This window comes from Onychostoma macrolepis, chromosome 14 (genome assembly GCF_012432095.1).
Source record: "Onychostoma macrolepis isolate SWU-2019 chromosome 14, ASM1243209v1, whole genome shotgun sequence".
NCBI lineage: Eukaryota > Metazoa > Chordata > Actinopteri > Cypriniformes > Cyprinidae > Onychostoma > Onychostoma macrolepis.
In genome coordinates, this window is record NC_081168.1 from 15,554,966 (window position 1) to 15,567,156 (window position 12,191).

Below are 12,191 nucleotides of genomic sequence, written 5' to 3' on the forward strand. Positions count from 1 at the left end.
TACTACCATTCCAAATAAGACCTCGCATTCTTTGTTTCACTACACACTGCAATTTGGAAAATGTTTCTGAATGCAGAAAACAAGCAGTCTTTGAAGGACAGTTTACAAATAAACTCTTTTATTGGTCTATGCAATTGCTGCATTCAAATGAAGGTGAGCATTTCAGATCACAACATCCCAAAGGAAAGTAAAGATACACCCTCAAAAATAACAAAATACATGTACTGATATTGATATAGTTTAGAGATATTAAATCAAAAGAAAACAGTATTCAAAAAACAGATAAAATTGCTGTAAAGGAAAAGAATAAGTTAAAGATGAAAAACAGCAATCAACATTTTGGAGTTACATACCGTATATTGAATATTTTCACATTTTTGTTTAAATTCAACTAAATTTTTGCCTGCTGCTTTACAATCTCAATCAAATGCTCATTAAACAGTACCATAGAACTTTGCAATCAATTTCAATTATTTCTGTGCTCATAGTGGTTTCTCCATTTCTAAGTCATATTACAAAATTAAGAAAAAAAGAAAAAGTCTCTCACTGGCACATAAGTTCTTGGTTTGTCTTCTCAGTCCTATCATTCTTAGCCAAGCATTTTTGATTAAGACAGAAATCGAGTTCCTGAAGACTGGTTAGTCAAATGAATGGTCAAAACAAGCTAGAAGATGGCTTGTCATTTTGGAATGTAGCTGAGAGCCACTGAGATCCAACCAACTCAAACCAACTCTTCAATTCTGCTCCTGCCGTTTGGAAGGTGGCACAAGGTGAACAGGCAGTTTGGCCGGAAGCTCGTGCCCCTCGAGCTTTACCTTGATCAGGTGATTCGCAAGTGCAAACTCTTCATCATCCAGATAGCCGTCTTTGTCAACATCTGCCAGATTCCAAACCTTTCCAAGCACTGTGTTTGGCAGCTTGGACTTCACCATCTCCTTCTTAGCCGTGGCACCAGATATCTTCCCATTAATTGGCGAGAGCGTGTAGAATATTTCATCATAGGATGGCTTATCACGGCCCACAATCCATTCCAGCTCATCAATGCCTTCACCTGCGCCTTCTCCATATCCGTGACCAAATGGCCCGTTCATGGTTCCCTCAAACGCACCACCCTTCACTGACTGGCTGGGCATGGCGGCCTCTTCTTTACGGACCAGCGTCATGAGCTTAGCGATGTCGCTACCTAGCATGTCTTCCACTAACTCCAGCAATTTTGGTTTAAAGACGGGAAATCTGGTGAAGTCCTGAACAGCTAGCAACTCCTGCAAAAAAATGTTGTGTTGTGTTTTTATTTTTAAAGAAAAGATCTTTATAAAACTTTAATTTATTAGATAGTGTCATACCTGCATTTTCTTTAAATTAGGAAAGTCTCCTGGTGAAATGTTGTGCTCTTTCTGAATCTTTTCATATATAGCGCCCAAGTTGTTAATAAGCTCTTTCTTCTTTGAGTCTTTGCCAAATACACTTGGCATCTCTTTCTTCAGAGCACTGATAATGTAAGCATGTACCTAAAAGGAAAGGATTAAATGGACTCGGATTAAATACAAATAGCATTTGTGCAGTTTAGTGTGTCAGAACTACACTTCTCACAAGTATTAAGTTATTTCATAAAGTGAAAATAAGAAGTGAAACTCTGTGAAACCAAAATCTGGTACACACGTATTGGGGTTTAAAGTTCATAAAAATATCCAGATAAAAGGCATTTTCATGGATCAACATATTGAACTTCAACTCTCACAATTAAGGCTTTAAATAACTGTTTCCTATTTATATTTGAATTATATTTTAAGTTACTCCAGTCTTCAGTGTCACATGATCCTTTAGAAATCATTCTAGTATACTCTTTTGGTGGTTTATAAATTATAAATATAATTTTAAATGCCTTTTCTATCATTTTCGATCAATTGAATGTATCCTTGCTGAATAAAAAACATTAATTTATTTTTTAATGTTACTAATCCTAAGATTTTGAATGCTAGTGTAAATGTGCAAAAATGTCATATTTTCACCTTAGCGAGACGTGCTCTTTTGATCAGATCGTTGAGTTTCCGCAGAGCCGCATTCCGGGGAAGACTTTGAATATCGTGGAAGAGGTCCTGCTCCTCTGCTTCAAACAGCTTCCTGTTATCTGCGATCAGAAGTGGCTGAGCCCAAAATGAGCCGATATACACTCGGACCACCTCAGGGGTGTTGATGATCTTCCCCAGTGACCACATGAGGGCACCATACACCCTCATCAGCTGCTGGGTGCTGATCTGGTCAGCTTTGTTCAGAACCACACGCATCTTGTCCTCATGGTTTTTCAGGGCCTTGATCACCTCTGAGAACTCATCAGAAATGTCCAGCTTGTGGGCGTCGAAGAGCAAGATGATTCTGTCCACTCGTTCTGCAAACCACTCAAGAACTGCTGCAAAGTCATAGCCTGCAATTGAGAGAAGTTAGAAAGACGTGCATTAGATTGGGCCCTAAATCAAATCTCTGGAAAGAGGAAGTCAGCAGGGCTGCATGCAACATGCTTTATTTTAGAAAAGGAGGTCAGGGATAATGGATTTGATTAGAGAAAGCGTCATCTGATCTCAGCAAATTCAGAAAACAGTAGACAGCAACTATAAAGCCATGTATTCAGAGAGAAAGAGATCTGCTGCCTGTGAAATCCCCGGTGTATAGGAATTGAAAGGCATTTATCATCATTGTGCACCTATTTATTTTCAGTAGAGAACCTGTGGCGGTACTGGCTAGGAAAAAAAAAAAAAAAAAAAAAGGGTGATTCCTTAACCCACAAAAATCATGATATAAATTGTGGTTTTTGGACATTTATGAAAAACCACAAGCAGAAGGGAAAAATGAAAACAAACAACAACTTAAGTTTAAAGTGAAGTGTAAATGCCAAAGATTTGCATCAAAGGAACCATTAACCAAAATCAGCAATAAGACTGTCAGAACTATTAAAAAAAAAAAAATACGAATATGAGGTTAATATAAATTTAAATGAAGAAAATGAAAAACAATTATTTTTATTATATTTATTTTAAACTGCTATATTTAATTCTAACACTTAAAATTAATAAAAATGTGCCAAAGAAAAATAGAAACACTATTTTAACAATGATTGTAACAAACTGTCATTTTTGAAAGCTGCATTTAAAACAAAATTACTTGAAGACATTTATGGGAAAACTACATGCAGAAAAAAAAACCCCATGAGGTTACAGTAAAGTGTAACCTGTTACAAGGCTGTAAGAACTATAAGGAAAGAAAATATGGTATGGATATGAGGCTTATAAAAAAAATTTAAAAAAATAATCCAGTACAAAATCTTTACTTAGCACAATGAGGGAATTTTTATTTTTTTATACGTAATGTATAGTTGATATCAAAAACTGGATGACTAGCAATTTCTTACTGCTAAATTCTGAAAAAACAGAGGTGTTAATTATTGGACCAAAAACTTTTGCATGTAATTACCTAGATGATCACCGTCTAATACTTGATGGCTGCTCTGTAAATTCTTTGTCATCAGCTAGGAACCTAGGCGTACTTTTTGATAGCAATCTTTCCTTCGAAAAACATGTTTCTAGCATTTGTAAAACTGCATTTTTGCATCTTAAAAATATATCTAAATTATGACCTATGCTCTCAATGTCAAATGCAGAAACATTAATCCATGCGTTCATGACCTCGAGGCTAGATTATTGTAATGCTTTATTGGGTGGTTGCTCTGCACGTTTAATAAACGCACTCCAGCTGGTTCAAAATGCAGCAGCTATAGTTCTTACTAGAACCAGGAAGTATAACCACATTAGCCCGGTTCTGTCAACACTGCACTGGCTCCCTATTAAACATCATATACATTTTAAGATCTTGCTAATTACCTATAAGGCCCTGAATGGTTTGGCACCTCAGTATTTGAGTGAGCTTTTATCGCATTAAAGTCCTCCACGTCTGCTGCAATCTCAAAACTCTGGCCATTTGATAATACCTAGAAAATCAAAATCAATCTGCGGGCAGGAGATCGTTTTCCTATTTAGCACCCAAACTCTGGAACAATCTACCTTACACTGTTCGGGAAGCAGACACACTCTGTCAGTTTAAATCTAGATTAAAGAACCATCTCTTTAACCTGGCTTACACAAAACACACTATCGCATTTCTATAATTCAAATCCGTTAAAGGATTGTTAAGCTGCATTAATTAGGTCAACTGGAACCGGGAACACTCCCCATAACACACGATGTACTTGTTACATCGTCAGAAGAATGGCATCTACGCTAATATTAGTCTGTTTCTTCCTTATTCCGAGGTCACCGTAGCCACCAGATCCAGATTGTATCCAGATCAGATGATGGATCAGCACCTAGAGATGACCTCTACAGCCCTGAACTTCAGCAGAGACCAGGACACCTAGATGAGCCCCAGAGACTGATCCCATCGGGACAAAACCACAGGAACCAGATGAGTCCTTTGCACAATCTGACTCTGCTTTAGCCTAGATTTAAACTGCTGATTTTGTCTGGCCAAAGGAGAATGACACTATTTCGACACACTATTTTCCCGTCTAAATACTATAAAGTTGATATAAAGCCACCCAGCTTTATATCAAGCTGATGTAAAGCTGCTTGGACAGAATTTGCATTGTTAAAAGCGCTATACAAATAATAGTGACTTGACTACTGACCCAGGAAAACATTTATGAAATTCAGAGAGAAAAAAAATCAAAAATGATCACAATCAAATAAAAAATAAAATAATTACAATTATAATAAAAATTTAAAAAAATAAACCGCAGTGGTCAGTGAGAGGTGCTTCTGGGAAAACATGTGCTTCAGAGGTGCTTCTGAGCAAAATCTCACATGACCCTACCACACAGAAACTTTTAGTTCCACATTTTAAACTGGATGCCAGCTCATGAACCTATTTCCAGCCATTTGCCGTAAACACACCTTCCCACATGGACAAGCTCCAGTTGCAATAGTAGATGCAAGCGGCCCAATGACATCACAATAGCAACCCACAGCAACACATGGAGCACAAAGGCCTTTGAGCTGCAGTCAGACAGAAATGCTCAAATGGGCTTTCATGCTTAATCCCACACAGACACAACTGCGGCACAGTCTGCTGTGTCTCTGCTGGGACTAGTGGTGAGGAAGCCTCAGGGTCTGTGGCATGACTGCTATGTGTCCATGGTATGCGGGGCACCTTGATCTCAGTATCTGGTTACTGGCTCAACGGGCCCCAGAAGGGACAAAAGGGTCACATGACTTCTTGAGACATATCCTGTAACAATGCCACATTTCTGTTTCTTAACAGCTGTCTCTTTGTGATATTGCTATCTGTATCTACAGTTGTAGTCCGCAGTGAGTTGACATACAGGCCAACTCAGCATTTCCTTCTGATTCTTCCTGTTCACAGATGAATGAGAATGGAGTTCAAGCAAACTATCAGATAGTGACTGTGTGAAATATTGGACAACTCAACAAAATGCAAGTACAAGCTACCAGTCATATGATGACGCATCCCCACCCACAAAATCTTTTCAGTGGTATTAAAAGAGGGAACTGGGAACAATGTGGTCAGGATTATTTTGGCACAATAGTTGTATCCCTACCAACATTAACATTAGGCCAGAGGTTGCTTTTAGATTGGGGATTTATGTACACATTTACATTTAGTCATTTTGCAGACGCTTTTATCCAAAGCGACTTACAATTTGGGGAACACATGAAGCGATTCATCTTGAAGAGGCAATCCGACAAACGAAGTGCTTGTAACACCAAGTCTCAGGCATTGTTTAAATAAGTACAAGCTAGCAAGGGAAGGAATACATTTTTTTTTTTTTTATGTGTAGGTTGAAGTCAAGTTGTACAGTTGTTGTACAGTGAACAAACTTGCCTGAGCAGCTCTGACATCCTGTTTTTGTTACATCTTCATTTAATAAAGAACAGCATAAACAACTATTATTAGTGGAGAAAGAGATATATAAATATTTCCTGTATTACAGAAAATCCACTTAAGATTTTAAACAAAAGAGTGAGCAAGAAAGGAAGTCAGACTTGTTTTACTTGCTTTTCATAGCAAAAAAAAACAAACTTAAATTTACATAAGTTCACAATACAAAGTCAGACTCCAAAGATTTGCACGGAATGAACTTATGTATTATTCTAAAACACATCGGCCAAGTTTTCTACAGACATCACACAAAATAAACTAAAGGAAAGTGCATATAATGTACTATAACTATATATGTGAAAGGAAAGAGAAGTGACAAAGAAGAAAGAGCACTAAAATATATTAATTGATAAAAGGCAAAGTATTCCTTGAAGAAAGAAATGATCAATCAAAAAAATGTCAGGCTATAAACAAAGTAAATCTCAAAATTATAGATGTGTGGGTGTATAAAACAAAATGAAACAAAACCAAAAAAATAACAGAAAATAGAAATGTTATCAACGTATTAAATTATTATAAAATGTTATATATTTGACATATTCTACTTAATTATTTAAATTAACATTTTAAAGTAATACAAATTTGATAAAACATAGAATATTTTTATTGTTGATTTTGGTTGTTGTTAATTTATTAAATGTAAAAACAAGATAAGCCAGAAAGCACCCAAGGCTGCTGACCTCTGCTGATCCTTTGTTTTTCCCCTGACAGGATGCCTGGAGTATCGATGATACTGATGCTCTCCAAGACGGGGTTGTTTAACTGAGCACACATAAACCTGCATGGAGAAAGAGAGAATATCATGTCATTCAAGGGAAGTAGAAGAGACCGTAACAGGTTTGGTGAGATTTGAAGCCAAAATATTACACCACTCTCTTTCCCCTCTTTTTCTCATAGTCTGAAAATACTGTGGAGAGCAAAAGTAAAAATGTTTGACAAACAGATTTTATGAACATATTATTATTTAATCACATTTGTAGAACGATTGCTCAATTTTATTAAAACCACAGGAAAATTTTACTTCCTTGTGCAACTACATAAATGTTTCAGTCAGCATGAGATCCGGACTGAAGTTGAAATCTCAAGAACATCGGTCTCAATCTGAAACAACATGAAATGACCTTTGCTTGTACAAAGATGTGGATTTGTTTACGTTGACTAACAGTCTTTCTCCCTGTCAGCCTACAGCACTGCCCAACCGCCTGCGTGCTAATACACATATGCGAATCTCTGTCACAAGACTGAAGCTTACAGCTAGAACTTTCTTAATGAAGCACAGAAACCACTAGAGTGAAGCTGTTTCCCACAGACATCAAAAACAAGACACATATAGGATTAGGACATAGGTTTCTCTCTCTAAAAAAAAAAAAAAGAAAACCAAAAAGCACTATTTACTCAAAATATGCCAATAGCAATTTCTCTCCAACGGTTTTGTCATTTTTGAAGCTTGTTTAAAGGCAAAACTTTGACGTAGGCCACAAGGGACTGCAAAACTGGATGTTAAAGAAAACTGACAAAAACCCAAGGAAGCTTTATGATTACATTTCATTGTACTTACTGTTTAACAATGCTATTCTGTGTCATCTGATAACGAACTTTAAGAAATTTGGATGATTTGGAAATTTGGATGATTTGGAAATTTGGATGATTTGGAAATTTGGAAGAGAACAGAACATGCAACACTAAAAAAAGATCACCCACCCTTTTCCACCAGGCCAAAGGAGTTACTGGAAGACGCAATGTCACTGCAGTGTAAGGTTTCATAAAATATTGAATACTTAAGTTACTGAAAAATAACTAAAAGACAATGTGCTGAACAGTCTGCACTATTCAGACAAATTCCCTGTTATGCGAAACAGAGTAATTTCTCAAATTTGAATATGCACGTGAGTTTCACATTTTGAAATATTCAGAGGTCTGAAAATGGAACCAGTTTACACTGCTTTTATAATCCATAATTTCACAATGACCACAAATAATCACGTGACCAACACTAAGAGTGGAAAAAAGGGAAATATCTTCAGAATGAAACAGCATTATTATTATATTGTTGGTTTTATGGTTCTCTATTTGGGACCAAATATTTAATTCTGCTGCATCAGCCTTGAACTTTTTTTAAACAAGCATATGGCAGAGCACTAGTAATCCCAGCCTGCTTCAATCCGCTTGAGTAGACTCAACATCTGACACCACCCAGGAATCTGCTACAGTTATTTTACAGGGAATGTGGAAGCTGTTCAGACTGGCATCACATATGTACTGCACGTGGGTTAAATGTCCTGGTTAGGTGTTGCCTCGTCTACTGTAACTGTGTGATAGAAGGTAAGTTACTTAAGACAAATAGGCTAACAGCTCAAGACAAACTCAAGTTGACGAACATGGCCTGTGTGACACCTGTTCTCAGCATATGCCATGACTCAATCCAACACACTTGGAAACTATGACACACAGCTTTCTAGAAACTGAATAATGACGGAATTACTATGAGGTCATAATTAAAAACAAATGGATACTGTAAAGCTCCTTTTGTCTGTCTAAGTTACAAAAATATACATTAAAATGCAATTAATATCAAAAGGATTTACACCTATGATGTACATTATTATATATTTCTTTTTTCTTAAAAAAGGGAATAAATTAAGTGGTAACACTTTACAATAAGGTGTCATTTGTTAACATTAGTTAATGTATTAACTAACATGCACAAACAATGAGCAATGCATTTATTACACTATTTATTAATCTTTGTTAATGAAAATACAGTTATTCATTGTTTATTCATGTTAGTTCACAGTGCATTAACTAATGTTAACAAACACAACTTGTGATTTTAATAATGCATTAGTAAATGCTGAAATGAACATTAACTAATATTAATAAATGTTGTAGAAGTATTATTCATTCTTAGTTCATGTTTACTAAAGTTGTTAACTAATGTTAACTAATGAACCTTATTGTAAAGTGTTACCAATTAAGTTTCAGAATAATCTAGATTATAATTGTTACTTTATTGAAAACTATTCTGTTTACAAAAGTAAGCTTGGCATAACCAACATGCAAAAACATCTGTTGCCATGTGAGAGGAAAACCATAAAACAGAGGACCCATTTAGACCCTCATGACTGTTTCAAGGTTTATTAAAATAAAATAAATGTATATTATTATTATTATTATTATACAGTATTATGTAAAAAAAAAAATGTGTTTCTGAAAATGTAAAACGCAAGTAGCCTAATTTAAAAGGCATGTTTTGTTCAGCTAAAATAGAGTAACCCTAAGAAATTATTTATATTTGTAATAAATAAATATGCCTTTGTACTTAAAGGTTACACTATTTGACATTTTAGATTCAAGATATTTGTAGAAAATCTATGAAAGTTTGTTTTGTTTGTATTCAACAAATACAAAAACGACAAGAAAATGTATTAAACTAGATCATCTCAATTTATCATTGGTTCCTGTGTCAAACATTGGCCCGAGGTAAAAAAAATAACTGAGATGCTCGAGTCAGCAACTGCAGTTTTTCTAAAAGTCACTGAAGTAACATGTACTTGAGCGCAATTTCCTGATTCACAAACACAAGGCAAGCCTTCGTTTAACCCACACCACACCTGACGCTCCATATACAGTCACAATTGAGCTTTTTATCAATGGACCCTTAGTGTTACATGATAAATGGGTGTATTACCTATTGAGGAAAGCGTTTCCAAAGGCGTTGAGTTTTCGGAAAGGCTTTTTTGGATCCACAACCAGCGCGTTGCCAGGTATCACGCCTTCCTGTTCGCCGTACATCACCGCTATGAAGGAATCCGTCGTCGGCTCGGGGCCTATCCTCATCCCGGGGAAATCCTGCTCCATCAAATGCCTAATGAAGGTGGTCTTCCCGGTCGAGTACTGTCCCACCAGCAGCACCATGGGCTTGTTGTCAAAGTCAGCATCTTCTAAAGCCGGTGAATGGAAGTCGTGGAAATGATAGGTGTCCTCCAAAGGGAAGAGTTTGGTGCGGTAGAGGCGCTTCAGTCCCTCCGACACGTTTTGGAAAAGTTCTGGGTCTTTCTTTCCTTCTCGTTTAGACCAGCTGAACATGATGGTCGTTATACGACGATTCTAACTCGAAAGGAAAAGACTTCTGCTTTCAAATGTTGGCCACAAACCCAAGCAACGCTCTGTCGAAAGTTTGACTGTCCCACCCCTGTGCAGTCACCTCTAAGTACGTAGGCTACGTTACGACTTGATGCAGCACTTCCCTCTGGCAAACCCCTGAACTGTAACCCAAACGGGAAAATCAGAGATTGTTTCAACACTCCTCTATGAATGTACGTCGTTTAAAGTTGCAGTAATTCTTGTCTAATCGGATCTCAACTTTCTACTAGTGTCTAAACCGACTGCGGTTTGCATGCGGAAAATTAAATACTTCATAATAAAAGCCTCGGTTTTACAAACACAAACATAGTCATTTATTCATGTTGGATTACCAAAAGTACTAATATGAGGGAGGTAGCATTGGAGCATGCATAATAAATATATGTTTGAAGTGAAATCGCCAGATATGGAGCCATTAAACACCAAAACACTACGTGGCTACGTGGCTCGTATGAATGACTACTGAATGTAGTTAATACGCATGTTTTCTATTTTTCTATTGGTCAGTATTTTTTTCATTGTTATTTTGTAAAACATTACAAAACAAATACATTTTAAATAATAATAATAATAATAAAACATTTTAAATAAACGTAACAGCCCACCTAATCATTTTTCCCCCCCGAAAATATATTTATATTTATACTTTCAGGAATATCAAGATGTCAATTCAATTCAATTCAATATTGCTTTAATGGCATGACTGTAAAAAAAAAAAAAAAAAAAAAAAATACAATATCGCCAAAGCTTGAAATATATGTGGAGAAATATAATAACAATGAGATCAAAATAATAGAATAAAAACATTAGAACAATAAATAAACAGTGTAACAATTAAGAACTTATTGTGAACATTTCATACCACAGTGTTTAACATATAAACACACAAGGCTGAGGGTCACTGTGGTAGGGAAACACACTGAGGTCAGACATAATACACATATTACATACATTATGTACATTCACCACGTATCTCGATGTCTTTCTTAGGGTTACTATTTGACTTGAATAAAATGTGCATGTTCCATTTCAGCATCTAAGACTTTAACAAATTTTAATATAAAAATGAAAAAAAAATCTTTAAAATACTGTAAAAAAAAAAAAAAAAAAAAAAGAACGAAATCAAAAATTTAAAACGATTGTAAAAGAAAAAAATGAAAATCTAAATGTGTAGAACACTGATTAGACAACAGCGTACCCTTCTGGACACCAGTGCTAATTACATGGTAAACAGACATTTCTGTAACAAACGGATGTAAAGGAATCGTTGCTTTACTTCAACTAAAGGAACGATTTGCCGCGACAGCACTCACATTAATTTATTGTTAAATAACACATTTATCTAATTATTTCTAAATGCATCAATTTTTCATTTTTACAAACCATGTTTTTGTATGACCAGTGATGATGGCGTAAAAGTTACATATTTGTAAATGTATACAGATGCATTATACATTATAATAGTTCTACGTGCATCCCATAGACACAGCACTTCCGGCTTCCGTCACATGTGACTCTCTGCAGGTAACAGCTCCTCCACTGGCACTGAAATAAATTTCCACATGGAGTAGCTGTTACACCCAGTGAGCACCAGGGGCAGCTCTTAACACTTCCTATGCTTGTCCAATGTCCAACACATTTTATTCTGTTAAAGATAAGAGATCCATGGTTAGAAGAAAAAAAAAACATTACCAATAAAACACCCTGCTTGTCTACATATAGGCCTAGTCATATGATTTGAGGGACAGAGAAAATATGCAGGTTTTGAATAAGATGTTAGTAATGCTATTTATTTAAACTGTAAACTGTTTATCCCTTCATTCGCTGACCTCTTTCTTATAAAATGTCAAGGACTTTGACATATTGAACTTTACCCACTTTACATCTTGACTTGTGAAAGTTATAAAGTCAAATACAAATTAAGCAAATTTGTTTGAATCAATCTTCCCTGTGTGTGTTCTTACTTAGTAACATTAAAGCATATTCTTTGTTGACTAGCTTACTATTCTGAAGTATTTAGAGATGTTCACTCAGAGCTATTTGGTTACAAATTCTTCCCAAAAACAAAACTGCACAAAGTACATACTATGTAAACTTTACAA

At 35.8% G+C, this 12,191-nt stretch overlaps 1 protein-coding gene across 1 annotated transcript; it reads right to left on the minus strand.

Moving 5' to 3' along the window:
• Nucleotides 1-96: 96 nt before the first annotated feature.
• Nucleotides 97-10,416, minus strand: ehd1a (EH-domain containing 1a). Its single transcript, XM_058798688.1, has 5 exons — nucleotides 9,635-10,416; nucleotides 6,627-6,724; nucleotides 2,010-2,422; nucleotides 1,344-1,508; nucleotides 97-1,262 (listed from the first exon to the last, which is right to left on the minus strand). Exons 1-5 carry the CDS (start codon nucleotides 10,030-10,032, stop codon nucleotides 735-737), a joined length of 1,602 nt encoding a protein of 533 aa, XP_058654671.1. The 5' UTR covers nucleotides 10,033-10,416; the 3' UTR covers nucleotides 97-734.
• Between the last annotated feature and the right edge of the window lie 1,775 nt (nucleotides 10,417-12,191).